This window comes from Acanthamoeba castellanii (genome assembly GCF_000313135.1).
Source record: "Acanthamoeba castellanii str. Neff unplaced genomic scaffold scf7180000084593, whole genome shotgun sequence".
NCBI classification, from domain to species: domain Eukaryota; phylum Discosea; order Longamoebia; family Acanthamoebidae; genus Acanthamoeba; species Acanthamoeba castellanii.
In genome coordinates, this window is record NW_004457526.1 from 52,101 (window position 1) to 77,783 (window position 25,683).

A 25,683-nucleotide genomic window follows, 5' to 3' on the forward strand; every position below is an offset into this window, starting at 1 on the left:
ACCTCCTCCTCTCTCCTATCAGGTTCGAGACGTTCAACACCCCCGCCATGTACGTCGCCATCCAGGCCGTGCTCTCCCTCTACGCCTCGGGCCGTACCACCGGCATCGTGCTTGACTCGGGCGACGGCGTCACCCACACCGTGCCCATCTACGAGGGCTATGCCCTGCCCCACGCCATCCTGCGTCTCGATCTCGCCGGTCGCGATCTCACTGACTACCTCATGAAGATCCTCACCGAGCGCGGCTACTCGTTCACCACCACCGCCGAGCGCGAGATCGTGCGTGACATCAAGGAGAAGCTGTGCTACGTCGCCCTCGACTTCGAGCAGGAGATGCACACCGCCGCCTCGTCGTCGGCCCTCGAGAAGTCGTACGAGCTTCCCGACGGTCAGGTCATCACCATCGGTAACGAGCGCTTCCGCGCGCCCGAGGCCCTGTTCCAGCCCTCGTTCCTCGGCATGGAGTCGGCCGGCATCCACGAGACCACCTACAACTCGATCATGAAGTGCGACGTCGACATCAGGAAGGACCTCTACGGTAACGTCGTCCTGTCGGGCGGTACCACCATGTTCCCCGGCATTGCCGACCGCATGCAGAAGGAGCTCACCGCCCTCGCGCCGTCGACCATGAAGATCAAGATCATCGCCCCGCCCGAGCGCAAGTACTCCGTCTGGATCGGCGGCTCCATCCTCGCCTCGCTCTCCACCTTCCAGCAGATGTGGATCTCCAAGGAGGAGTACGACGAGTCTGGTCCCTCGATTGTCCACCGCAAGTGCTTTTGAAAGGAGAAACATCGGGCGGGAAAGAAACCCTCGATTGTTCACCGCAAGTGCTTCTAAGTGAGAGCACCTTGTTGTAAACACTGTAGTAAAAAAAACAAACGTGCGCTCCTGCGCACAAACACATCCAACATCTTCATTCTTTACTTCGTTTTTGTCTCGCTTCGTTCTTTGTCCGGTATCTTCCTCGAGTTCGAACAACAGCAGGCGGCGATGCCCACATCCGCGCGAGGAGCTGCAGGCTTGTGAACACTGAGGAGTGGAATGAGGCACTCCAACTTCGCGAAGAACTGCTTGGCGCTCATCTCTCCGGCCGCGTCGCCGTGCGCGGCGTTACTACTAGTAGGGTTTCGTAACCATCTTTGCAATGTGTTGTGCCTGTAGGCAGGTGATGATGTGAGAACAGCCACTAACTTCTTAAGTGTGCAGTGGATTGTGTTTCGTGGGCCATGTGCGTGCAGATAAGCTTCAAGGACAACGATCCTCTGGTCCACGTGCTTGGCGAGGAGGAGCGTGGACAGACGATTGTCGCGGCTTTGGGAGACAAGGTCGCTTTGCTAATAAACTCCTATTCGTGTGACCTTCGAAGCGAGCGTTATAGTCTTTGCACAAAGACCGCGCCAGCACGGAGCGTGACACAAACTATGATGTATTCTTACAACCGCTCCACAAAACGCACTAGTGCTGAATATAAATAATTACACACGTCCTCCACCGTCGTCATCATCGTCCTCCTCTGAGTTCCTTCTTCGTTCTTTGTTGCTGCTGGGCTCTTCTTGGGTTTTGGGGCCTTTAGTAGTCGGTGGTGGCCAGCAGCGGCGAGCTCTTGCTGGAGTCCCGCTTCTTCTCCTTCTTGTGCAGCTTGCTGCCCTTCTCCTTTTTCTCCTTCTTTTCCTTCTTTTCCTTTCGCTCCTTCTTGTCCGACTTCCTCCTCTCGCTCACCGCCATCATCGATGTCGACAGCGACGACGGCGACAGCGCTGCCTCTCGTGCGGTGTCGCCGCCGCCCTCGAGCGTCGTCGTGTTGTCGAAGCTGTTGCTCTTGCTGCTGTCGCTGTTGCTGGTGCTCTCGTCTCTGCTGCGCTCGAGCTCCTCCTCCTTCTCCTCGCGGTACTTGCGCAGGGCCGACAGCGACGCCGACTTCTCGAGAATGATGGGCGGCATCGAGTAGCTCCGCTCCTTCTCCTTCTTGGCCGCGGCCGCCGCGGCGGCGATGAGCGGGTTGATGGTCACGGGCGGCTGCCCGGGCGGGGTCGGCGGCGGGTTCGTCGCCGACGGCGTGTCGATCGAACCGCTCCTCGACGTCCTCTTTTGCAGATTCCTGTGCGTGCCGTGCGCGTGCGTGTGCGGTCAGCGCGTGTCGTGTGACATGTGCGTGTGCGGTCAGCGCGTGTTGTGTGACATGTGCGGTGGTGCGTGCGAACCTGGACTGGAGCTGCATGAGGAGAGGGTTCTGTTGGATGGTGAGGGTGGCGTCGGGCGCCCTCTTGCTCGACCGACCCATCGTCGCGTACTTCTTCGAAGCCGCGCTGCTGCCCTTCCGCGATTCCTTCTTGGGCTTCACGGGGCTGCCCTCGAGCGACGACGGCGCCGTCGCACTGGACCGATGCGACCTGCCCGACAACAACACAACAAGTCAGCGCGTGCGGTCGCGCATGTGCGTGTGCGGTCGCGCGTGTGCGGCGTACTTTTTAGGCTTGGCGGTCTTGGCCTTGGGCGGCTTGCCGTCGCGGGGCTCGATGATGAGGGAGTACTTGTAGATGTGGTCGAGGCTCCACATGAAGCACGAGTCGGCGTAGAGGTCCTCCTTCTTCTTCTCGCGCGCCGCCTCCTCAGGCGACGGCATCGCCACCTCCGCGATCTCACCGAATAGCTTCTGGAACGGCCCCGACGGGATGAGGTTCTTGTAGGTCGCCTTCTGGAACTTTCTCACATTCAGCAGCACCTTGCCTGCAACCGCACACGCACGACCGCACACGCACATCAGTCACCGCACACGCACACACGCCACCGCACGCGCACGCACCGACAAGCTCCATCTTCTGGAAGTTGACGAGGTCTTTGATTTCCTCGGGCGTGGCCTCGAAGTCCTTGGTGGCGTCGGCGTCGGCAGCGTTGGCTTTGGCATCCCCGTCTTCTTCGGCCGCGGCCTTGGGGGGGCGCTCGTCGTGGGCCTCTTTGGCGTCGTGCTCGGTCGCGCCTCCCTCCGCCTCGGCCTTCTTCCGCGCCACCTTCAAAGTAGACCAATAATTCAGTGTGTGCCATTAAAACCGCACACGCACACACGCACACGCACGCGCATACACGCACACGCGTCGATACCTTGTCTTCGTTTTCGTCGATGAAGGTGAGGTCGGTGAGGAAGAGGGCCATGAAGGGGACGATGGGCGGCACGCTGGTGCGGAGCTTCTGGCGATACGACGCGTAGTTGTGGTAGGGCGAAAAGAAGTTCTGGATCGAGTCGAACCTCTCTCGGTCCTCATCTCCCAGCGCCTGTCGACACCACCAGCGGTCAGCAATTATTGATTTATTATTTATTTATTCCTCTTATTATTCATTTGTTATTGTTATTTCTGGTATTTCCAATTATTGAGGAATGGGAGGCACGTACGGCCCATGTGTGCTTGAGGCGGGAGATGGCAGAGTTGTTGAGGGCGGCATTGACCATCATCATGCCCTGGAAGTTGTGCAGCCACTCAAACTCCTGGAGAACGCGCCGTGATGAGAAAACGACACACGCCTGGCCGCACACGCGCACACGCGCCTGACGCACACGCCACCGCACACGCAGGCACGCAGACAACGAGGAGACACGTACCTGGGCGATGTGAATGAAGCGTGCGAGAACGGCGGTGCGCTTCTTGAGGTCGCGCACGCGCACGATCGAGGTCTGGATCCACTGGGAGACCTTGTTGAACCGCTCGATGAGGCGCACCAGGTTGGGCGCGTTCTGCTCGCAGTTCTTCTTGCTCCAGGCGCAGTGGTAGAACTCGTTGAAGCGCACGGCCGAGAACATTTGGAAGTCGATGAAGGTCAGCTGCTGGGCGATCTTGGCCGGCGGGAAGTCGAGCACGCAGAACCGCGACAGGTCGTCCACGGGCGGCGGAGGCGGCAGCGGAATGCTCATTTTGTCTGGAATGCACACATTCCACACATTATTAGCGCACGACACGCACGACTTGTCGTTGTGTGGGGCCTACCAGGGTCGTTGTGGTGGGCCATGGCAGCGGGCGGTGGCGTGGGTGCGATGGGCACCATGTGTTTCTATCGACGCGGGGCCAAAAGGCGTGAACAGCATTAGTGGAAGCTACGTCGGTGTGTTGCGTTGTAAGGTGTGATGTGTGAATGGTATTCTCCACGATCTATACCTGGATGAGGTCGTTGGACGACAGCAGAGCCTGAATCTTCTTCAGGAGCTGGCTCTGCTGGTCAAGCGCCTCCTCGCCATCCTCGCTCCCCGTCAACTCTGCAACACAGAAATCAAGAAATTATTTAAAAATAATAATGATAATAATAATAATCGACACTATAATTACAAATAAATAAATAAATAAGCAGTAAATAAATAGGTGGGGCATGCCTTGGGCTTGTTGGGTGATCCAGGTGTCGAGCACTTCGCGCGCCTCGCAGCCGGCCTTGAAGTCGCTGAAGAACTCCTCGACCCACTTCTTGAGCACCTCGAGCACGCGCGTCCGCACCCGCTGCTGGAGCACCCGCGGATCGTCGGCGCCGCCGGGGAAGGGCGTGGCGGGCGCCTCGTAGACGTCGAATATCCGCCGCAGCAGCTCCGTGGTGGACACGTACATGGGGTGCGTGATCAGGAACACCGACGTGAAGTAGTGCAGATCAAAGTCTGACCGCACACGCACACACCGCACACACACACGCACCGCACACGGTCAGCGTTGGCAGGGTGGGTCAAGTGGTTCAGGCGAAGTCGACGGCGCACGCACCAACGACGCCTTCGTCGATGCTGATGAGTTTGTCGACCAGGCCCTGGAGGGTGCCGGCGGCCACCATGCGCTGCCCGTCCTCCACCACGTACTCCACGTCGCACACCCGCTCGCGCGTCGCCGTGGCTGTCCCGTCGCCACGCGGTGAGATAAAAATAATAAATAATAAATAATATTCCGCGGAAAGCTGATAAATGGTAATTAATTATTCATTTTTTCTAAATAAAAAGGTAAAGATAATAAAGAACAAATAACGAATACGGCGCGGGCTGGAGGAGTGGGAAATGTACCGAGAGCGGCCTTGTGTGGGGTCATGGGCGTCATCATGGGGCGCGGCGAGTAGTAGCCCCGCGGCGAGTTGGAGAAGCTCCGCGGGGAGGAGATGGGCTCGCTGCCCTCGCTCGAGTCCCGCAGGGGCAGCTTGAGCTTGGTCAGGCCTCGCGGACGTCCTTTCGTTCATTTCCGAAGAAGAAGAAGAAGAAACAACACAACACAACCACGATGTTGGAGGATCGAGGTGGAGCACGACGAGCATGATGTGAGCTCAAATGAATACAATAACATATAAATATATCGTAAATATGTTGTCTACGCGTAGTGTAAATATTGTAATATTAAAGTAAGAAACACGAGACGGGTGTGCTTGTTGGCTCGTTACCGAGTCGTCCGTCGTTTCGACGACACGAAAAGATGGCAACCCCCAACCGAGAACGATGATGAATGGAATCATGAAAGATGGGATTTGCGAAGGGGGGGGGGATGAGTACCAACGACGCCGGTAACGGCATTGATGCTCTCGAATGTGGAGGCCTTGGCGACGCGCTCAGTCTGTGGTAGGTCGTTGTCGTCGCCCTCGTCATCGTTGTCTTCGACGTCGTAGGCCGTTTCAGTGCCCTCGGTCGTGGTGTCGTACGACTCGGACTCGTCGTCGTCATCTTCGTCGTCGTCCACCGTGTCGGCGTCTCCATCCTCCTCTTCATCGACGAACGAGAGCTCGCAGCTGCTCGACGCGGCGTCGAACGTGTAGCACCGCCCCTCCTTCTCATCTTCCTGATCCTCTTCGTCATCGTCATTGTCATCGTCGTCATCTACCGAGAGGTTAACTGATGAAGATGACGTTCCCATCGTCGATGTCTCCTCCTCTGCTCCTCCATCTTCACCAATGTTGTTGTTATTGTCATCGCCCTCTTCCTCGTCGTCGTCGGAATGGTGCGGCTTCTCCCTCCTGGGCTTGGGTGCGACGGACGATGACGGGAAATGGGGCGCAGTCGAATGGGATCGGATCGCCCTCTTCTTCGGTGGCGCACCGCCTTCAGCATTCCTCTTCAGGACCTCGACGCCGAGCTTGTCCGATTTTTTCTTTTTGCATTTATCGTTGAGCTCGATTATGGTGTGTTCGTCTACTTCGGTCATCTTCGTTCTTTTTCGTTCTTAGATGGATGATGGATGAGATGCAAGGAGGTAGAGGAAGGAGAAACAGAGTTGATGGTGAGGATGTTGTGCGGCGAGAGGAGTAACTTATCGATTCTGCAATCGATTCATCAATCCACGCTCTACTCGCTCTTGGAAGAATGAAGCCAATCCAAAAACGCTTGGTGGCCGACTCTCACCCTCTTCTTCGTCGTCCGACGCGATGGCAACAGCAATACGTACTGCTGGAGAACTGTACGACGACTCCAATCTCCTCTGCTACCGTCTTGGCGACCACACCACCAACCACGCACCAAATAATTCGAATAATAATGCCTATTAAATTAACCGTAAAATAGGAAAAAGGTGGGCAACGCGGCATCTCAAACAATACTTGTTAAGATGTGAGCGACGCACAGAAGCAAGAAGCAACTGCTTTGGCTGCGCAGGTTGATGAACAAACCTCATCCTGGTCTGATCGTGCAGACCACCACCATGGTGACGCTCTGAAGTTGAATTTGAGTTGAGTGGCACGCAACGGAATGTCGACTCAAAATCAGCACTGTAGTTCTCTCCGAACAACACAGCGCACCCCGTGAGCAAAGGCGCGCGCTAGATCGTCTCCCAAAACACCACCACCACGACAAACAGCTGTGCGCGTGCACACCAGCCAGCGGCTCGCACTCCTGCCCACTCGCTCACGCTGCGCAAGCAAGGTTTAGTTATTATAATTAGATTATCTTTTTTGATTTAAATCGGATTCCTTCGCGCTCCAGCGATTTGAAGAGGAGATGAGCTTCCTCAGCATGCTTCAGAACGACTTGCGCACCCTCTCGCTCGAGGCGCGCAAGAAGTTCCCCCAGATCAAAGAGGTACCCTGCCTTGCGTTGAATTTATCTTTTATTCCGTCATCGCACTGGTTTTCATCGTTCTATTTTTATTTATTGATTATGACTATCGAAAATGTATAATACATCTGTGGCTGTGCTATTAATCATTATTTATAAAAATTCTTTTATTATTTTCCCCGACAGACAACAGAGCGTGCCATTCTCAAGCTGCGCAACGTGGACGAGCAAGAGCACGACCTCGCCAAAAAGATTGAAGGTGCCGACCACTGACCGTCTCTTCTTCTTTGTGCCCGAGTGCCGTGTGTCTGCTGGTTGCCGTTTGTCTGATTGTCCACTGAGCTGTTGGTGTTAACAAATTAATATGTGCCCTACAGCCGTGGCCAAAGCCGACGAGGTGCTGAAGCCTTTGCTGCTGGCGTGCGACTCCAACAACCCCAAGATGATCGCCATCGGTGTCGGTTCCATCCAAAAGCTCATCGCCCAGAATGCCGTCAGCGAGGCACGCGCCGACACGCACACGCACACGACACGCACACGACACGACACACGCAACACACGCAACACACGCAACACACGCGGCACACACACGCAACACACGCGGCACACACACGACGCAGCATTCGTCTGACTCAGTGTATTCGCGCAGGCGTCGCTACCCCGCATCATGCGGGTGCTGGCGCAGCAGGTGGAGGCCGGCGACGACACGGTGAAGCTGAAGATCCTGCAGGCCGTCGTGTCGCTGCTCACCACACAGACCAACATGCACGGCGAGTCACTGTCGCAGTCGCTGTGCATGTGCTTCCGCCTCCACAAGAACAAGAGCGTGGCCATCAAGAACACCGCCTCGGCCACGCTCCGACAGATCGTCACCATGCTCTTCGATCGCGCGCTCCTCGAGTTCCAGCAACTCGGTGCGTCCACCCTCCTCCAGCACGAAACCAATTCACAGCTCTTCTAACGCGTTCGTTTGTTGTTGTTGTGTGTGTGTGTCGTGCGGCGTGTATCGTGTGTTTGAACAGACGGTGAAACGTTGGATGCGATGGCGCAGAGTCCCAGCGAGAAGTCAGCCGTGGGCGACTCGAATCAGCGCATGCCCAAGAACCTGCCGCCCTCCATCAAAGACGCCCACTTCCTCCTGCAGGTTACTGCCACGTCACAACCACCACCAAATTATTCAAATATTGAACATTTATTTATTTTATAATGATTGTTTTTAACCACCCCTTTGTTGGCGTGTGCGTTGGCCGTTGTGCAGGATTTGTGCTCGCTCACCGGCGGAGACAACCCGATCTGGCTGCCCGTGCAGGCCATCTCGAAGACCTTCGGGTTTGAGCTCATCGAGGCCCTTCTCTCCACCCACCAACCCCTCTTCATTCATATCTACGAGTTCCAGCTGCTCCTCAAGGTATGCGTGTCGTGTGTGTCGTGTGTGTCGTGTCGCGTGTCTTGTCGTGTCGTGCTGTGTGTGCGGTGTTCTGAATGCCTAGCACTTTGTGGCTGCAGGATCGCATCTGTCCGCTGGTGGTAAAGGCGCTGGGCGCCAAGGCGGGTTTGTTCACGTACTCGGTTCGCCTGCTGCGTTTGGTGGGCACCTTCATCAGGAACTTCATCAACCTCATGCGGGTGCGCACACAGCTCCTTCGTATCGTAGTGGTTATGGTTGTGACTGACGCTCTCCCTCACCGCACGCACGCACGCACGCACGCACGCACGCACGCACGCACGCACGCACGCACGCACGCACGCACACCAGTCCGAGTGTGAAGTGTTTCTGGAGCGGATGGTGCGAATCATGTCCCAGGAGACTCCCATCTGGACGAAGGCGCTCACCCTGGAGGTCCTTAAAGACATCTGCAGTAACGAGAAGCTGCTCCGGTTCGTCTTGCCGCTTTTCTTTATTTGTATGCTTATTGTTTATTGTTTTATATACATGTAGATATTTCAAGTTAATTTTATCCGTTTATATCTTTTGCTATTCTTATTTATTTATTTATTAATTTGTGGTGCAGGTCGATGTATGTCAACTACGATGCGAAAGCTCTACAGGCGGTCGAGGCCGCGGATTCGCAACTCGTGTTCGAGGGCATGGTGAAGGCCATCGCCCGATTCGTACAGAAGATATTCGACCTCAACAACAAGCTCGTCATGCACGCTGAACCAGCGCGCACCAAATGGTCCGCCTTCACTTGCGCGTCGTCATCATTCGTGCTAATTTTCTCCGTTTTTACACTCGTGACTGACGTCTGAGCTTTTTATGCATGCAGCATCGACATGATGAGCCACCGAGAGCCGCCGGCCACCATCAGCCTCAGCTACACGCTCAACCTGGGTAACCTGTCCCATTATTATTGTTATTATTCAATTATCTATTGTTATTTGTTGTATTTCGCGTTGAGAGACGGATTGACCAATGCAATATATTAGGGCTGGAGTGCTTGACAGCCATCATCGACGCCGTGGCAAGCCTCGCCATCCAAAAGGTCAAAGTGCTCCCCTCGCCCGTCCTCCAATACGAACCCATCCGACGAGGTACGCACACGCCGCACACGCACGCACGCCCGCCGCACACGAACGACACTAACAGTCGGGCTTGTGTGTGGCGCGCAGTGCTTCAATTCGACAATCCGTTCGAGGAGGGCGGCGTGACAAAGGTCGAGGTCGTCGCACCGACAGCCAAAACCAACGTCCAGACGCCGCGCAGCCACATCAACGAAGACGAAGACGAAGAGGAGGAAGAAGAGGAGGGACCCGGCAGCGCCGATCAACAATCCGAAGACGAAGACAACACCGCCGCCCAAAAAGATACAAAGGTAAATCCAATTTTTACTACTATTATTATTTATTTATGTTCATTTGATTTTCAATTAATCTATTTTATATTCATTTTTTGTGGCAACGATAGAAGATGAGCGGGATGGAGATCAGCAGGCGCATGGCGGAGAGCTCGTGGACGTCGATTCTGCCGGCCCTCGCCCTGATGCTGACCAAGGCCGGCGACGAGAGCATCGTGGAGGGCATCCTGCGCGCCTACCAGCTCTTCATCCACATCTGCGGCTCCAACGAACTCATCGCTCCACGGTTCGCTTTTTTCTCTTTTGACTGATGTGTGTAGCGTCTTTTCTCACAACACGCGACACGCGACTCGACACGACACACACTCATCAGGGACGCGTTCCTGACGTCACTGTGCCATTTTGCGATTCCCTCGTCTTCCGTCACCATCACGGCCGAGACTGGCGGCGATGACAAGGACGGGACTGAGCCCACGCCCACCAAGACCGTCACCACCAAGATCCAAGTCTTCGATGGCGTACTGGTGCGTCAACCATCTGTGTGTCGTGTCATTGGTCGTGTCGTGTCGTGCCGCGTGTGTGTCGCGTGTGTGGTGTCGCGTGTGCTTAGTTCATCAACTGATGACCATGCGTCGACAGATGGGCAAGAACGTGCTGGCACTGCGTACGCTGATAAGCTTGGCACACGGAATGGGCGGCATCCTGGGCAGCGCGTGGCCGCTCGTGCTTCAGACGCTCGAGACGCTCCACTCCATTCTGCACCCGACATCCGCCAAGTCCCTTCTTGCCCCCTCTGGTAAAGCTTCACGCACACGTCGCACACACGTCGCACACGTCATACACGCATCACCACCGCGTGCCTCGCGCGCCGCACAACTCACCTTATGGTGGCCATGCAGATGCGCCCAACCCCACGCTGGAGAAGAAGGGATCGGCCACGGCGCTGCCCGGTATCGGCGGCTCGGGCAACGGCGGCCTGGGCGCCTCCTCCTCTGGTACCACCGCGCCAGCCTCGCATTCCAGAGTGCTGACGTGGTGGAATGTGCAACATTCTTTCTATTTATTTTATTTAATTGATTTCGTGGAATGTGCAGGTGTCAAGACGTCCGACGACTCGTCGCGCGGCATCGAGCGGCTGCCATCGCCCAGAGAGATCAGTTATTTGTCTACAAGCCTCGAGTCAGTGTTCGAAGGCAGCAAGTACCTCGACGACCAGTCCCTCGAACACTTCATTGCCGCTCTCGTAAGTGCCACCCTCGTACCCCTTCACCAATTCTTGAGCTCACACCTTCTTCGTTCTTCTTCTGCGAAGGCATCGCTATCGTCGAATGCGCTGCTGGCCTACGAGGTGAAGCGACCAGCGACGACGCCCTCCGATGCGGCCACGCCGGTCAACCACGTACGTCTCAGCTCTCTGTCACCAAGCACCGGCTTACCTCACGCTGGTCGTATCTGCTCTAGCCGGCGCCCCTGTTTGGTCTGTCCAAGCTGGTGGATACCGCCCTTCAGAACATTATCCGGATCGACACCACCTGGCCAATCATCTCCGCCCACCTCATCCTGGTGTCCAATCACAAGGTAACTATTTATTTATTATTTTTACAAACACGAACCAAAAACTGAAACATTTCGTTTTCGTTTCGTTTCGCTTTCTTTCATGGGTTGACAGGTGCCGTCGGTGCGGAGCTATGGCGTGGAGTCGCTGGCCAAGATCATGGAGACGTCGCTCACCCGGCTGCCCGCGATCCCGCGCCGCTCCTTCTCGGTGCCCTCGTTCTCGTCCAAGGCCCAGATCTCGCAGATCCTCTACGACATGTCCTCCGTGGCGCCCACCGTCGGCACCCCGCTCGACCAGAGCCCCGCGCCCTCGCTGCCCATCCGCTCTCCCGCCCCCGCCCCCACCCCACAGGTGCGCGCGTGTTTGGAATTCTTTGATCAAATTAGCGTCGACTCACCGCACATGCACACGCACACGCACATACAGCCGAGCACGCCGGGCATGACGTCGCCGTCTTCTCTGCGGCGGCGCACGGTCGACAAGCAGGCGCCGCCGGTGCCCGACATGCAGATCCCGTTTCTGGAGCTGCTCGATGCGCTCGCCCAATCGAAGCACACCGACACCCGCTCCAAGACCATGCAGGCCCTCTTCGCCATCCTTCAGTCATCTGGCCAGGTACGTGTGTGCGTGTGCGTGTGCGGTGGTGCGTGTCGTGCGGTCGTGCGGTCGTGCGTGTAGGTAACTGATTGACACTCTGTGTCGTGTGTAGTCGCTGTCGACGGGGTGGCCGGTGGTGCTGGCGATCATCAACAAGGGCAACAACGACAAGCAGCTCATCCAAGTGGCCTTCCGCTGTCTCGGCTTCATCTGCTCCGACTTCCTCACCAACCTCCCCATCGGTACATATTTTTTCTTGAATTATTTAATAATAATAATAATAATAATGTTTTACTTGTGGGGGAGCAGAATGCGTGGAGAAGGTGATCGTGGCGATTGGCAAGTTCGGGCGGCAGACGGCCTTCATGAACATCTCCCTCACCGCCGTGGGCCTCCTGTGGAACATCTCCGACTTCCTCGCCACCGAAATCAAGGCCCTCCGCAAGCAGCTCGCGTACGCCATCCATGCGTGCTTTCCTGTCCGTGCATGTGCGTGTTGCATTGCCAACGTGTGCGTGTCGTGTGTGTCGTGCGTCTAACGTTCGACCAAAAACAATAGAGAGGCGGTGGAGAAGGAGGCGGAGCTGATCTTGGGCTCCTGGCTGATGGACTCCACCACGTCCAACAAGTACTACCTTCGCCTTGAACGCGTGACTGACCACCAAACTAAGCCAATACTTACACGCGTGTGTCGTGCCGTGTTATGCGTGTGTGCGGTCGTGTATGGTGTTTGAAGGCTGTGGTTGTCGACGTACCACGAGCTGAAGCAGCTGTGCGTCGACGCGCGGACGGAGGTGAGGAACTGCGCGATCCAGACGCTCTTCAAGACCCTCTCCACCCATGGCTCCCTCCTCGAACACGACATCTGGCCTTCCGTCATCGCTCAGGTACCGCACACGCACCACCGCACACACACATACCGCACACGCACACGCCTAACACGGCACGTGCGTGTCATTAACTGTGAACCTGTGGAGCAGATCTTGTTCCCATTGATGAATGAGATCCGCAACTTGTCGGCGTCGGCCGGTAAGAATCGAATCGACACCGAGCTGGGCAAGGAGGGCGGCAAGTCCGTCATCATGTACGTTTCGCGCAGTCGTGTGCGTGTCGTGCGTGTCGTCGTGTGCGTGTCGTGCCACTGGTGTTCGTGTGTTCACCGGCGCACGCAGGATGGTGCACCACACGCGCAACACGGAGGAGAAGCAATGGAACGAGACACAAGTTTTGGCCCTCCAGGGCATTGTACAGGTAATGCCCGGCAACACCTTCTCCCGTGTGCGTGTCTCCCTGCCCGTGCCGACCACCTGATGTGTGTCGTGTTGCGTGCTGTGTGCTGTGTCGTGTCGCGTGTGGTGTGCTGATCACGGAAGGTGTTCCGTACGTACTTCCCGACGTTGAGTGCCCTGCCGGACTTCGCCCAAACGTGGAGCGCCCTCCTGGGACTGTTCCTCTCGGCCGCCACCTCCCACTCGGCCGAAGTCTCCGCCGTGCGCTCCCCCTCGTCGAACGTCAACACGTCTTTTTCTATGAAATGCTGACGTCAGGCACACACCCGCACCGCACACACGCACACGCAACAATCAAGTGTGCAATCCAATCGCTGCGCGAGTTGATGCACCCGCACGTGGCTGACGACCGGTTCGAGCGGCTGCTGTGGGAAGACATGTGGACCACGCTCCAGCAGATCGGCGACTACCTCACCCGCCACCACCCGCGCGACCTCCCCTTCTCCGACGTACTTCTTCGCCACTCGTTCGCTTCTGGTCAAATCCCCTCTGTTTTCCTCACCGTGTGTGCGGTCGTGCGTGTGCGGTCGTCAGATCCCGCATCAGTCGCTGCTGGAGCTGGTGCGCACGGTGGGCCACGTCCACTCAAAGTTCCGCGGGGCGTGCACGACGGGCGACATCCGGCGGCTGCTGGGCATCGTCGGCCCGCTGGCCCTCTACCCGGGCGAGGAGGAGCGCCGCATCTCGCCCCTCCAGAAGAAGGTCCTCAAGGTCATCGAGAAGCTGGTAATTCCCCCCCCCCACTCCCCACCGTACTGCCACTGCATTTTTCACATTCCACTCATCGCACACGCGCCACCGCACGCACGGCACGCACGTGGAATGAATTGCAGTTGCCGGTCGCCGAAGAGATCTACCCGGTGGTGTTCAAGCAGCTGACGGACTACGTGACGACTGCCATCAACTATGCGCCCGCACCGTCGCCCGCGTCACCGTTGCCGTCGTCGTCGTCGGTGCCTCAGAAGGCGGCGGCGGTACTGCCCGGCCGGCGCTTCCATCCGCTGGCGATGAAGGCCATGGACCTGTCCGTGCGCTGTCTCGAGACCGCGCCGCCCGCAGTCGTCTCCCAGGTCTTCGAAGAGCTCATCACGGTGTTGGGCGCGGGCATGATGCTCAAATATGTGAGCTATGCGTCGCCCCTATGGCGAACGGCCGTGCGGGCCTTCACCCGCGCCGTCACCCACGCCCTCCCCATCGTCGCCCGCACACCTGGTATCGACCCCATCGTCGTCTTCGCCCCCCTCGCTCCACTCTTTTTCGCCCCTCGCTGGCTTTTTTGTGGTGCTGACTTAAAGTGGCGCTCGGGCAGATCTGGGCGAGGAGCAGGAGCGGCGGGTGTGGACCCAGCTCTACGCGTGCCTGCAGGACTTCCTCTTCCACGCGGCCCCCCGACAGCTGCCGCCAGCCGGCCGGACGGCCGACGAGGCGGCCGAGGACGAGGCCCTCGACGTGGGCTTGGCCGACATGCTCGCCCTCCACATGCTCCGCTGCGCCGCCGGGGTGCCCTTCCTCCACGCGCGCCTCATCAGCATCCTCCAGTTAACTATCCACCCCTCCCCCCAAGCCTGTGTTGCATTCTTGGCATAGTTTGACTCACGCATCGCACACGCACACCGCACACGACACGACACGCAGGGAAGGATCGGTGTTCCATGCGGAGCCGGCCGACCAGCGGGAGACCTTCGCCGAGGGCTGCTACGCCAATCTCTGCCGCCTGTGCGCCCACGCCGCGAACCCCGATGGTGCCGCCCCCCACCGAAACTCAACTCCTCGCGCCATTAAGTCGCCGCTGACTCGGCATATGCCGAAAAATACGGACAGACGGGTACTCGTGCCACGGGCGCGTGGGCCGGTTGGCGTTCCCGCTGGTGATGGCCCGCGCCCGCGCGGTGCTGCACCGGTTCGTGCAGGACGACGAGCGGCGGCTGGCCGCCGGCCGGCCGCTGCCGCGCCACCAGCTGGCCGAGGTGACAGCGCTCCTGCGGCAGCTGCGCGATCTCCAGCTCCAGCCCGGTCTGCCCCTCCCCGAAACCGAAGCCGAGGAGACCTCCATGGTACGCCTCCTGTGTTGCACCGTGTGTGTCGTGTCGTGCATGTGTCGTGCTCGTGCTTATGATGACGCACGACACACAGGAAAGTGGTCGGGTGTGGCGGTCGAGAGAGCACCTGCTGCGTCTGTATCCGCAGCTGTGCGACTGCATCACGACGCGCGAGGACCAGGTGAAGCCGCTCCTGCGAGAGCTCTTCCACATCGCCGGCGCCCAAGTGGGCCTCCAGTGAGGTGGTGGGCGTTTTGGCGCGAATGCGTTTTGGCGCGAAAACAAGAGTGAAATTTCCGTTTTGTTTTGTTCCCTCTTGAGCGCGCAGGCTCATTGTCTCTTCAAGCCTCGATCGTTTCGCTACTCCAGCTCTTCCGACCTTCGTCGCTACTCCAGCTCTTACGATCTTCATCAGCTCTATCGCTACGTTCGCAACCCCTGACCAGCAAGGTACTACTCCTCGTCGAGCCCTTGTTGCTCCTGCATCCCTGCCGACGCGTTAGTAGAGGTCGAAGAAGTAGAAGAAGTACAAGTCGGAGGCGGGGGTGGGCTTCTTGTCTTCCACAGGAGCCTTATGCGTGCTGCGTGTGCTGTGCAGAATGAACTTCAAAAGGCTCTATTCACAAGCCCTGCATGACCACTCCAAGCTATGCAAAGTGAGTTTCAACGAGCAGCTGGCGGGCATCATGGACAACCCAGAGTCCGCCGACGTCGAGTTCCTCGTCGGCGATGACGGCACGCCCGTCTACGCGTCCAAGGTCTTCCTTGTGATGCGCTCCTCCGTCTTCAAAGCCCTCCTGTGCGGCAACTTTCGTGAAGCTCTGCCTCCCTCGTCTTCTACCTCAGTCTCTACGTCTACGTCGGATACCTCGTCGTCACTACCGCCTGTCTTCTGGCACCGGGTGGAGATCCGCGACATGGAGCCGCGCACGATGCGCCACCTGCTCCACTGGTGCTACACGACCCGGCTCCACCCCGACTTCTTTCGGGAGGATGACTCCTCGCGCTCCCCGACCCTGCAAGAGAGCGACCTCGTCTCCCTGTACGTCGCGGCCGATCGCTACTTACTCGACAGTTGCAAGGAGTCGGTCAAGTGCAAGCTGACCCTGATGCTCGGCAAGAATAACCGCAACGCTCTTTCGGTCTTCGACCAAGCTTTCGAGTTCGCACCCCAGTTGGCCTCGCTTGCCCAGAGCTGCATCACGACAGACGCCACCAAGTTCCTGGGCGGCAAGAGGAAGGAGACCGAGGCGCAATGGTTGGCCATGTCGCCCGCCGCCGCTGCTCAGCTGGTCGAGGGCGACCTCGAGAAGTTCGAGGAGGTAGACCTGTTCCGCGCCGTCGTGAGGCGCTACGAGCACCACCGCGCCGAAGCCTACGATGCCAGCGCTGACAGCGACGACCACGACAACAGGAGATCGGCCGCGGCGGCCGCAGCGAGGGAGAAGGTGGCGTGCCTGCTCGAGGGCATAAGGACGATTCTGATGAGCGTCGAGGAGCTGATCGACGTTGTGGAGCCGAGCGGCCTCTTCACCGACGCGCAGCTTGGCGCGGCCTACAAGCAGGCGGCGCGCAACCACCGCTTCATCGTCCCCGAGCTTCGCTCCAGGCGGCTGTTCTCCTCCGACGATCGTGTGCGACACGGGAAGATCGTGTGGCACCTCGCTGTGCGCAGGGGTTGGAATGAAGAGTGGGTACTCGTCAAGGTCGCGGCGCTGAGGAAGAAGGACGAGACGCGGCCCAAGGCGGTGTCGGCCGAGGGCGTCTCCGTCTCGTTCTTCCACAACCGCCGCTGTCTCCTTCACTATGTGGCCCCCGCCGCAACGTCGGTCTCAGTGCCCGGAGAGCTGTGCGTTCCCGTCCCGGTGGACTCCGCCGCTCTCGTGCGGGCGACCCTCATCGTCCACGTGCCCGCCACCGCCTTTATCGAGTAATGGCTGGACGCAGCCCGCGCTCCGCATAGATCGAAGAGACAGGTGTAAGCAAATCGAGCTTCTGTACATATCTATCGCGAGCGTTGAACAAGGATTGCTTGCCACCATTTCAAAAGGATCTTCATCGTTCTTGCTGACAGGTCTGTAAGAATGTGCAATTCAACATTGAAGGCACGATCATAATTTCCTGAACAATATTGATTTGCAAGAAAAGAGGGAGAAAGCAGCAACCGCTCAGAACAAGAAGGCACAACAGATGGAGCGGGCAGCAGCTGCTGTTGGGCGCACGAGCGTCACGAGGGAACGTCTGGTGGCAGCCAACCGGGACGACAGCGCGGCAGAGCGGGAGCTGCTGGACGAAGCTCTTCGCGTGCTCCACGCTTTCACCCCCACCCAAAAAATAACGACCAACGCCGACGATGACGACGATGACAACAACAACTTGGGTGCCACCATTGCCGGTCTTCGAACGTGCACACGCCCACCCCAAACAGTTCGCTCTTTCTTTCGTTTATTTATATTCACATTATTATTCTTATTTTTCTCTTTCCGCCAGGCTGGGCTTTGAACTGTTCTTCCCTTGGCTCGACCCTGTCAAAGGCACGCTGGCTCACGCGGCACGCGGCCTATGCTCGCGTGACATTTATATTTATGACCAATGGCAAGGGCGACTGACTGCGACTTGCGACTGTCGGTGTTGCGCGCACGCAGAGGCGAACAAGGTCTACTTCGCCAAGCAGGAGGGGGCTGTGGAGAAGCTCCTCTCCATCGTCGACACCTGCAAGCACAACACCATCCTCTGCTACTACGCCGTCGGCTGCATCTGGAACTTCGCCTCCACCGGTTCGTTCGTTCGTTTGTTCGTTCTTTCTCTTGCATTCTTTCATTCTTTTTTTCACCGTCACCCAATCGATTGTGGCGGACATAGACGAGATGTCGCGCATTGTGCTCGAGCTGGGGTCTCTCGAGATCATGTTCCCGCTGGTGCGGTCAGCAGACCAGGACCTCGTCTCCGCGTCGATCGGTTGTCTCTGGGGCTACCTCGAATTCGGTACGCGTGTGCCGTGTGCCGTGTGCCGTGTGTCGTGTGTCGTGTGCGTATCGCGTGTGAGACAAGGGTGGCCGAACCACTTCGCAGTAGTGACGGTGGGTTGTGTGTGGGGGTGTGTGTGTGCAGAGGACGTGCAGGAGCATGTGGTGAAGATGGGCCTGAGCGATACGCTCGTCGATCTGGCCGGCCACCTGGACCAGGTTTCTGAGTCCGAGCACACTTGCCTGATTGGCTGCCTCCTTTGTCTTGCCTCCAATCGTACGCCCTAGTCTCTAATAAATAAATAAATAAATAAATAAAAGATTTTGATGATGGATTATAGATAACAACAATACACGCATAACAGCGAGGTGCCGGCGGCATCTGGTGGAGCGGGACGCCACGCAGAGCGTCATCGCGGCCGCCTCGTCAACGCAAGACAACATGCTCCGCTACGTGAGTGTCGTGTGCATGGCCCTTCTCACCCTGGACTGTACGTTCCATCCCACACCGCTGCACCCGCACACACCACACGCACCACCGCACACGCGCGGGTGTCACTGACGCGCGGGCTTGGTCTCGCCTCGCCCCCAACAGCCGAGAGCGAAGATCGGCTCCTGGCGATGGGCGTGCTGACCCACGTCTCCTCCTTCCTAGAAGACCTCCAACCACACGTGCGTGTCGCCAGCTGCTTTTTCATAAATAATCAATTTTTATTCCGTTTTTTAATCATAACTTTATTTATTTTAAATACTAATTACGAAAATATTTAAAAATCAATCAAATTATCTGCAGGAAATTGCCGAGCTGGACAAAGAGCAGGGGATGGTGTGGAAGTTCATTCAGCCGTTCTTCTCGCTCATGTCCTCCCGCCACGCGCCCATTCGGCAGATGAGCGGCTTCATTCTCGCCACCCTCTCACAGACTGGTACGCCCCTCGTCTTCTCTTTTTGGCGGTCGTTCCCCTTGTAACCCACACGACACACACGACACACACGACACACACGACACACACGACACACGACACGACATGCGACACGACCAGCTGTGCACAGGCCGCTGTTCAAGAGCGAAGAGCTGCTGGGCGATGTGTTGGCCATTCGCATGACCACGGGCGACGCACGGCTGCGGGCCTACCTCGACACGGCGCTCTCGTTTCTGGGGCCGTTGGGCATGGACGCGCCCTCGCTCCTCGCGCTCTGCGCCTACGGCCACCGCAGCCGCCTCGAGCTCGCACCTCAGCCCCCCGCGGTGGCCCAGACTGTGGCCCTGCTCCCGCAACACCTCCACGATCGCTTCCTCTTCACTTCACCCATCTAAATACTGCGTGTCAATTTTGATCTTCATTTTTGGGTGGGCAAGGCACATCTTAGATCGGCCCAGCCTGGGTGAATGCAGTGGGGGGCGCGTGGACAAAGATTGTCACCCGCCCAGTGTGGGGCTGCATGGTGAATGGGACGCTCAGCCTGTCAGGCATGGTGACCACCGTTGTGGCCGGGGCCCAGAAGGACTTCACGCAGCGGCGGTCGCAGTAGATCGTGATCGTGACCCCCTCGGCCGACAGGCTGTCAGTACTGTGCGGATCCGCTCTATCCGTCCTGATGCGGAAGTCGACCGTCCAGCTCGTAGGGGTCCTGCTCGTAGGGGTCCTGCACACAGCGAGGCGCCACCTGATATTTCCATCCTCGACCTGGCCGTTGAAGAGCGAGTAGCCGCACCACAGGTCGTGGATGACGTAGCGGTGGTTGAGCGCTGCGTGCCTGTAGGCCGCCAGCAGTTGGGCGTCGGTGAAGAGGCCGCTGGGCTCCACCACGCTGCAGAGCTCGTCGACGCTCATCAGGCTCGTCTTGATGCCCTCGATCAAGCCGGCCACCTTGTTCTTGGCCTCTGCGATGGCTGCTTCTCTCTTCTTCATCATCTTCTTGTCATCGCCGTTTTCTTGGCCTTTTTCACAATCATCGTCTTCGTCGTCCTCGACTAGCTCCATGGCCTCAGCGAGGTGGTGCTCGTAGCGCCGCTGGATGGCGCCGAACAGCTCGATCTCGCCAATTCCCCTGAGGTTCATGCGGACCACGCGGGCCGCGGCAGTGTCTGACAGGCCCAGCCACAGGGCCTCCAGGTAGGCGTGTTGGTTGCCTAGTAACGACCAGGCGTGGGTTTCGATGATGGGCTGGCACACGTGCATGGCCAGCTCGGGCGCCACAGCCAGGACCATGTCGAACACCGGCAGCACGTTGGCGTCGTCGTCGTCGAAGCTCCGCCCGAGCTCGCGCCTGACCAGAGCCCGGACCTTGTCGACCAGGTAGCAATCGGCCGCCATGTAGAGCGCCACCAGGTCCTGCTGCTGTTGGGTCGGCGCGGTCGAATCGTTGTTTCCGTCGTCGCTGTAGGGGGCTGGTGACAAGAAGTCGGGGTGGAGCTGGTCGGTGTAGAGGCTGTGGAGCAGGTGGCGCATCGTACGCGGCTCCACGTCGCGAATCTCCGCCCGGTGCCAGAACACCGGCGCCAGCGACGATGAAGCAGAAGAGGAAGACGAGGGTGGAGGTTGGCCTTCGCGGAAGTTGCCGCCGAGGAGGGCCTCGAAGACAGGCGAGCGGGCCATGAGGATGACCTTGGACGCATAGACAGGCGTGGCCTCTTGGCCCACCAGGAGCTGGACGTCGGCACAGAGGGGGTTGTCCACCATGCGTGCCAGCTGGTCCCCAAGGTTTGTTGGTGGCTGCTGGTTGCTTGTCTTGGTCGATGCCCCCTTCACAGAGTTGTCTCCCGGCCTGCTCCTTTTCATCTCAGCTGAATAAAACAATTATTTACTCTTCCCCCTTGTAGTGGTCCACTGTGAACGACACAAGCAGCTTGTCCGGCACCTCTTCCGTTTATTGTTGGGACCACTTGAGACTGTACATGGAAAGAGGTTGGGCACACTTGGAAGGAAAGGGCCTTGGCTGGCTGGTTGTGAGCGGGGGGGGGACAGGTGATTCCCTTGTTAGATGAAGACGACGTCGTCCTCGTCGTCAGAGAAGAGTTTCTCCGAGTGCTTGGGCGGCTTGGGCCGCACCAAGTAATCCGGCATCCGCTCCGCCACCGTGAAGATCGGCATCGGCCCTTCCGACAACTGCGAATTACACCAATCGCATCAATCGTGTCGTGAGTGTCATCGGTTGTGTGTCGTGCGGTTGTGTGTCGTGTCGTGTCGTGGTGCGTGTCGTGTCGTGTGTGCGAACAGTACCTGAATGGCACGAGCGCAGAAGTCGTCAAAGTCTTCCCTGTTGCGACAGTAGAACGCCAGGCAGAGCGACGGATCGATATCCCTGCACACCCAAAGAAAAGAACATAAGCCAAAAGCCAAACTTTGTTTGACACACGACATGAGTGCGCGAGTGTCGTCTCGTGCAATGCGAATGGTACCGAATGGGCAGCCGGAGCGGCGCGGAGCAGTGGAAGGTGTCGTAGACGTCCTCCGAGGCGGGCACGTCCCCTACTTCGGGAAATCGCGGGGCCGGCTGCACCGTGTGCGGATCCAAATAGAACACATAGTCGTCTGCCACACCAACAAGACACACGAGATTAAAACAGCGCACACACCGCACACACCGCACACACCGCACACACCGCACACACCGCACACACCGCACGTGGGCACACGATACCTTGATTGCCAACAAAGTAGAGGGAGGCTCGGGGTTTGCCGCCGGAGATGCCGACGCTCTGTGGAATGCGGAAGGTCTCCTTGAGGACGGGCGCGTAGTCCTCGTTGAGCTGATCGAGGCCCAGCCTGAGCGGCAGCATGATCAACATCGGCGCCCACGACTTTCCCTGGCCCTCATCGTCTGCTTGACCAAATGGCGAGCATCAGCACCACCGCGCACACGCACACGCACACGTGCATACAGATGGGAGGGTGCCACACCGTCTTCGTCGAGCGGCCAATGCGCGGCTGTGGCGGTACGACGCAGTTGGTCCAAGTAGAGACAGCCGTCCTGGCACACGTACGCTCGCAGCCCGCTCGGCGAAAACTCCTTCAGCAGTTCTCTGTTGTGGATACACGTTTGAAGAGACATATAAGTAACATGTTTTAAAAGTAAACGTAAAAGTAAATAATTATGAATGTGCAGGATTAAAATGAAAAAGAAAAAAGAAAAGAAAAAAAGAAGCAGACAGCGGCGCGTACTCGAGGACTTGGGCCATGGTGGAGGGGCCGAACCACTCGCCCACGTTTTTGCCGTACTTGAGACCGGCGTGCGCGATTCTGTGCAACGAAAACGGCTGCTTGGGATCGTCCGCAAACCACTGCACCATCTGCATCACACGACACGACACGACACGACACACGTGTAAGCGACGCGTGAAGTCAACACCAGGCAACCTGCCAAAGAAGTAGAGGGGCAGACGAAAGCGATGGCTTTGAGTTTGAGCGCATACCTTGGCATAGAGGGGCGACGAACGATCGCTCTGTCGCCTCCACTCTGTGTGTCGTGTGCGGGCGTCTGTAAGCCAAAAAGGAACGCACACGCACGACCGCACGCACGCGCGGTGAGAGCGAAGGGGAGTACCGGTGCCGAGGAGGTGGCGGGTGAGGGTCTGCGCGAGGACCATCTGGCCGGTGCGGAGCATGCAGCCCCAGCCCATGTCGGACGTGTAGCTGTCCGACCCGAGCCGCGGGAACGCCGCGCGGTAGGTGCACCACACGACCGACCGGAAGTGAGTCAGGAACGAGGCCCAGCGCCGCTCCGAGCCGTGCAGCATCGTGAACACCGTGGGCGGCCCGCAGTCTCCTTCTTCCTCATCGCCCTGGCCCTGGGCCTCGCCTTGGTCGCTGGCCTGCGTGGTGAGCGGCGAGTCGTGGTGGTGCTGGTGCGTGGTGCTGCGGCCGCGGCCGCCGACGCGAAGCTCGTCGCAGACGCCGGCGCTGGAGAGGCCGCCGACCTCGGGGTCGTAGCGATGGCCCAGCAGCCATATGGGCGACTCTTCGAGCGGTGGCAGCTCGCCCCGTGCAGCTGTGCCATAATATAGAAATATGAGATGATTGATTGGTAGAAGAAACATGCAACAAGATGGGAGTGGGAAGCGGTGGGCCTTTGTTACTCTTGAAAAAGGGAGAGGGGGGGGGGCAAATAAACAAAGAAGGCTGGAAAAGTAGAATGGATTCAACTGATTACATGTAGATGGAAAAGCATAACCCTGCAAGGGGGAGTTGGTACCCAGTTCGGCAGGCTGGTAGTGGTATTTGTGAATGTACTCCATCTCACCTCTCTCCGTACTGGACTTGTAGCCCAAAGGAATTCTGCCGAAGAAATCTCTCCTCCAAAAATCAGGAAAAACCACGTCCCTGCTGGCTCGCCACCTTAAACACTCTTCATTATTTTAAGTACACGAAATTGGGAATCAAGCTCACTCGATCGCAGGCAAGATGAAAAGGAGCAGGCCAGAGGATGAGGCCAAGGCAACCTTGGGTAAGCATGCACCCACCACCAGTACCACAAAAAAGGCAAAGAAGGGACCAGCACATGACATGGTGGACAACCCTCTGTGCTGATGTTGAACTCCAGGTAGGTCAAGAGGCTGCACCCATCTACACATCCAAAGTCACCCTTGTGGCCTGTTCAGCTGTCATTGCCAGATTCCTTGGTGGCAATTTTTGAGAGGGCCAACCTCTGCTGCCCTCTTCAGTGTCTTCATCTCCATCTTTGGCATCTTCATCTTCCTCATCTTTGTTGGTTTCTATGTCAGAGGTGTTGTTGTTGCTGGCACCAGTGTTCTGGCACTGGGCAGAGATCTGCAATGTGGAGCCACACCATCAGAGGCAAAGAAGAAGGTGGTGGGTCTGATCAGGGGCATCAAGATGAAGCTGATGCATCAATGAGCTCTGCAGGGTAGTGGAGCTGAGCAGCCACTTCACCAATGCCCAACTGATGGTGGCCTACAAGAACATGGCACTCACCCACTGCCATGTCATCCAGACCACTAGAATGATGAAAAGGAGCAGGCCTGAGGAGGAGACTGCAAAGTGGGCATCAACCAGCACCAGTCCCTCCAGCTCCACCATGAAAAAGCCAAGGACAGGGGACCTGCAGCACCTGTTGGTGACTGCCCTTGGAGACCAGCTGGCGCAGATGGTGGACAACCCCCACTGCACTGACATCCAGCTCCTGGCTGGGCCTGTCCAACGCTGCAGTGGCTAAGGTGGTTGACATGGACTGGTGCTCTCACACCCAGATCATCATCTTCCGCGCTGTCCAGCGGCGCTACAAGCACCACCTCAGCGAAGCCGCCGCCGAGGAGCCCTACTACGACAACGACAACGCTGACGACAAGAAAAAGAAGAATAAGAAGAGTGCCGCTATTGACGAGGCGAAGAAGAAGGTGGCGGGTTTGATCGAGCGCACCAAGACGAACATGATGAGCGTCAACGAGCTCTCCGTGGTGGAGCCGAGCGGCCTCTTCACCGACGCCCAACTGGTTGCCGCCTACAAGCAGCTGGCGCGCAAGCACACCATCCCCCGCCAAAAGTTACGCATTGCCATTGGCGCCAAATACCAAAAAAGAGATCTTTGACTGGTCAGGAGCCGTGCTGCTGTTGGAAGACGTCGTCGGAGTCGAGGTAGATCTTCTCGCCGGCGAAGAGCCTACTCTGCGCGTCCCACGGCATGAGGATCACCAACCGACAGTGAAACGTGCGCCCCGATGCCCTGTAGCTCTGCCATTGACCTGTTCCCCCTCCCCAACAAACAAAGAAGTTGATGATGCCAAAGGCAATCATCATCAGTCAAGTCTTTGCGTAGTCAGCCCCCTGTTTTTCTTTGCTTTCTTGATGTGTACCTTTGTGTGTGGCGGTGAGCAGCACCTCCTGCACCACGCCCTGTGGACCAATCTACACCGATACAAGCAACGCATTAGGTGGTACGTGGTGATGACGATGATGGTGGTGGTGATGGTAACGAAGGTTAGCCACAAGAGAAGAGAGTGCATTCGTACGAAGAGGTCCAGCGTCTCGAAGTTGGCGTCGGGAAAGGCTTTGAACAGGTCCGCGTAGTAGTCCTCCACGCCGCCACGACCCCGCCACCCGTGCCCTGCATCGCCACCACAGATGTTAAACAGGTGAGAAAAAAAGAAGCGTAATCAGTAAAGGCTCATCATGTAGTGACATCATCATCATCATGGTCATCGCCATCATCGTTATCATCAATGAGCGTCGCCACTAGCACAGCACCTGTGGAGCAATCCTCGATCGAGCAGTCCTGTGCAAAGCACTGTGCGGCCTCCTTGCCGTCCTTCTTCGCCCGTGCCAGCGCTGAGGTGCTCAGAAGGGGGGGGGAGAGAAGGTCAAGAAGGGCGGACCCGCTTGATGACATGTGATCAGGAGGGAGAAGGTACCGAGACGCTTCCAGGTGGCGCGCACGTCTTCATAGTCCTCCGCGGTGAGCGGAAGGCGAAACCGATCGAGGATCTCCTCC

The 25,683-nt window shown here is 57.8% G+C and overlaps 8 protein-coding genes across 8 annotated transcripts in view; 4 read left to right on the plus strand and 4 right to left on the minus strand.

The window, feature by feature from the left end:
• Nucleotides 1-47: 47 nt before the first annotated feature.
• On the plus strand, nucleotides 48-782 carry ACA1_336370 (actin-1, putative; the record flags this gene model as incomplete). Its single annotated transcript, XM_004341167.1, has 1 exon — nucleotides 48-782. One exon carries the CDS (start codon nucleotides 48-50, stop codon nucleotides 780-782), a length of 735 nt encoding a protein of 244 aa, XP_004341215.1.
• A 789-nt stretch (nucleotides 783-1,571) lies between these two features.
• Nucleotides 1,572-6,145, minus strand: ACA1_336380 (RasGEF domain containing protein; the record flags this gene model as incomplete). The annotated part of the gene is made up of 13 exons (XM_004341168.1): nucleotides 1,572-2,100; nucleotides 2,204-2,392; nucleotides 2,468-2,729; nucleotides 2,806-3,010; nucleotides 3,102-3,272; nucleotides 3,391-3,483; nucleotides 3,598-3,911; nucleotides 3,980-4,043; nucleotides 4,148-4,243; nucleotides 4,394-4,632; nucleotides 4,733-4,858; nucleotides 5,023-5,181; nucleotides 5,500-6,145. The coding sequence occupies 13 exons, from the start codon at nucleotides 6,143-6,145 to the stop codon at nucleotides 1,572-1,574; spliced, it is 3,093 nt and encodes a 1,030-aa protein (XP_004341216.1).
• A 788-nt stretch (nucleotides 6,146-6,933) lies between these two features.
• On the plus strand, nucleotides 6,934-15,509 carry ACA1_336390 (MON2 family protein; the record flags this gene model as incomplete). The annotated part of the gene is made up of 35 exons (XM_004341169.1): nucleotides 6,934-7,014; nucleotides 7,177-7,249; nucleotides 7,368-7,483; nucleotides 7,640-7,904; nucleotides 8,013-8,134; nucleotides 8,249-8,398; nucleotides 8,497-8,616; nucleotides 8,747-8,868; nucleotides 9,003-9,167; nucleotides 9,258-9,322; nucleotides 9,436-9,522; nucleotides 9,601-9,803; nucleotides 9,896-10,071; nucleotides 10,159-10,309; nucleotides 10,425-10,581; nucleotides 10,685-10,780; nucleotides 10,880-11,043; nucleotides 11,098-11,184; nucleotides 11,247-11,363; nucleotides 11,455-11,694; nucleotides 11,770-11,958; nucleotides 12,053-12,182; nucleotides 12,250-12,394; nucleotides 12,500-12,568; nucleotides 12,677-12,827; nucleotides 12,921-13,024; nucleotides 13,113-13,218; nucleotides 13,314-13,430; nucleotides 13,529-13,678; nucleotides 13,764-13,955; nucleotides 14,063-14,441; nucleotides 14,539-14,729; nucleotides 14,865-14,945; nucleotides 15,140-15,283; nucleotides 15,363-15,509. 35 exons carry the CDS (start codon nucleotides 6,934-6,936, stop codon nucleotides 15,507-15,509), a joined length of 5,052 nt encoding a protein of 1,683 aa, XP_004341217.1.
• Nucleotides 15,510-15,867: 358 nt separating this feature from the next.
• On the plus strand, nucleotides 15,868-17,202 carry ACA1_336400 (BTB/POZ domain containing protein; the record flags this gene model as incomplete). The annotated part of the gene is made up of 1 exon (XM_004341170.1): nucleotides 15,868-17,202. One exon carries the CDS (start codon nucleotides 15,868-15,870, stop codon nucleotides 17,200-17,202), a length of 1,335 nt encoding a protein of 444 aa, XP_004341218.1.
• Nucleotides 17,203-17,458: 256 nt separating this feature from the next.
• On the plus strand, nucleotides 17,459-19,552 carry ACA1_336410 (uncharacterized protein; the record flags this gene model as incomplete). Its single annotated transcript, XM_004341171.1, has 8 exons — nucleotides 17,459-17,648; nucleotides 17,914-18,045; nucleotides 18,131-18,253; nucleotides 18,380-18,511; nucleotides 18,600-18,725; nucleotides 18,830-18,906; nucleotides 19,028-19,160; nucleotides 19,278-19,552. 8 exons carry the CDS (start codon nucleotides 17,459-17,461, stop codon nucleotides 19,550-19,552), a joined length of 1,188 nt encoding a protein of 395 aa, XP_004341219.1.
• A 49-nt stretch (nucleotides 19,553-19,601) lies between these two features.
• ACA1_336420 (BTB/POZ domain containing protein) lies at nucleotides 19,602-20,918 on the minus strand (the record flags this gene model as incomplete). Its single annotated transcript, XM_004341172.1, has 1 exon — nucleotides 19,602-20,918. One exon carries the CDS (start codon nucleotides 20,916-20,918, stop codon nucleotides 19,602-19,604), a length of 1,317 nt encoding a protein of 438 aa, XP_004341220.1.
• A 297-nt stretch (nucleotides 20,919-21,215) lies between these two features.
• On the minus strand, nucleotides 21,216-23,473 carry ACA1_336430 (cysteine protease, putative; the record flags this gene model as incomplete). Its single annotated transcript, XM_004341173.1, has 9 exons — nucleotides 21,216-21,344; nucleotides 21,459-21,540; nucleotides 21,638-21,770; nucleotides 21,880-22,059; nucleotides 22,140-22,261; nucleotides 22,401-22,528; nucleotides 22,652-22,695; nucleotides 22,783-23,226; nucleotides 23,431-23,473. 9 exons carry the CDS (start codon nucleotides 23,471-23,473, stop codon nucleotides 21,216-21,218), a joined length of 1,305 nt encoding a protein of 434 aa, XP_004341221.1.
• A 1,315-nt stretch (nucleotides 23,474-24,788) lies between these two features.
• ACA1_336440 (uncharacterized protein) overlaps nucleotides 24,789-25,683 on the minus strand; it is a gene marked incomplete at both ends in the record, with an annotated part of 1,544 nt that continues 649 nt past the window's right edge. The window contains 5 exons of the mRNA XM_004341174.1: nucleotides 24,789-24,937; nucleotides 25,049-25,088; nucleotides 25,205-25,299; nucleotides 25,440-25,520; nucleotides 25,604-25,640. Of these exons, the coding sequence (XP_004341222.1) occupies nucleotides 24,789-24,937; nucleotides 25,049-25,088; nucleotides 25,205-25,299; nucleotides 25,440-25,520; nucleotides 25,604-25,640 (402 nt within the window). The remainder of the gene's footprint in view (nucleotides 24,938-25,048; nucleotides 25,089-25,204; nucleotides 25,300-25,439; nucleotides 25,521-25,603; nucleotides 25,641-25,683) is intronic.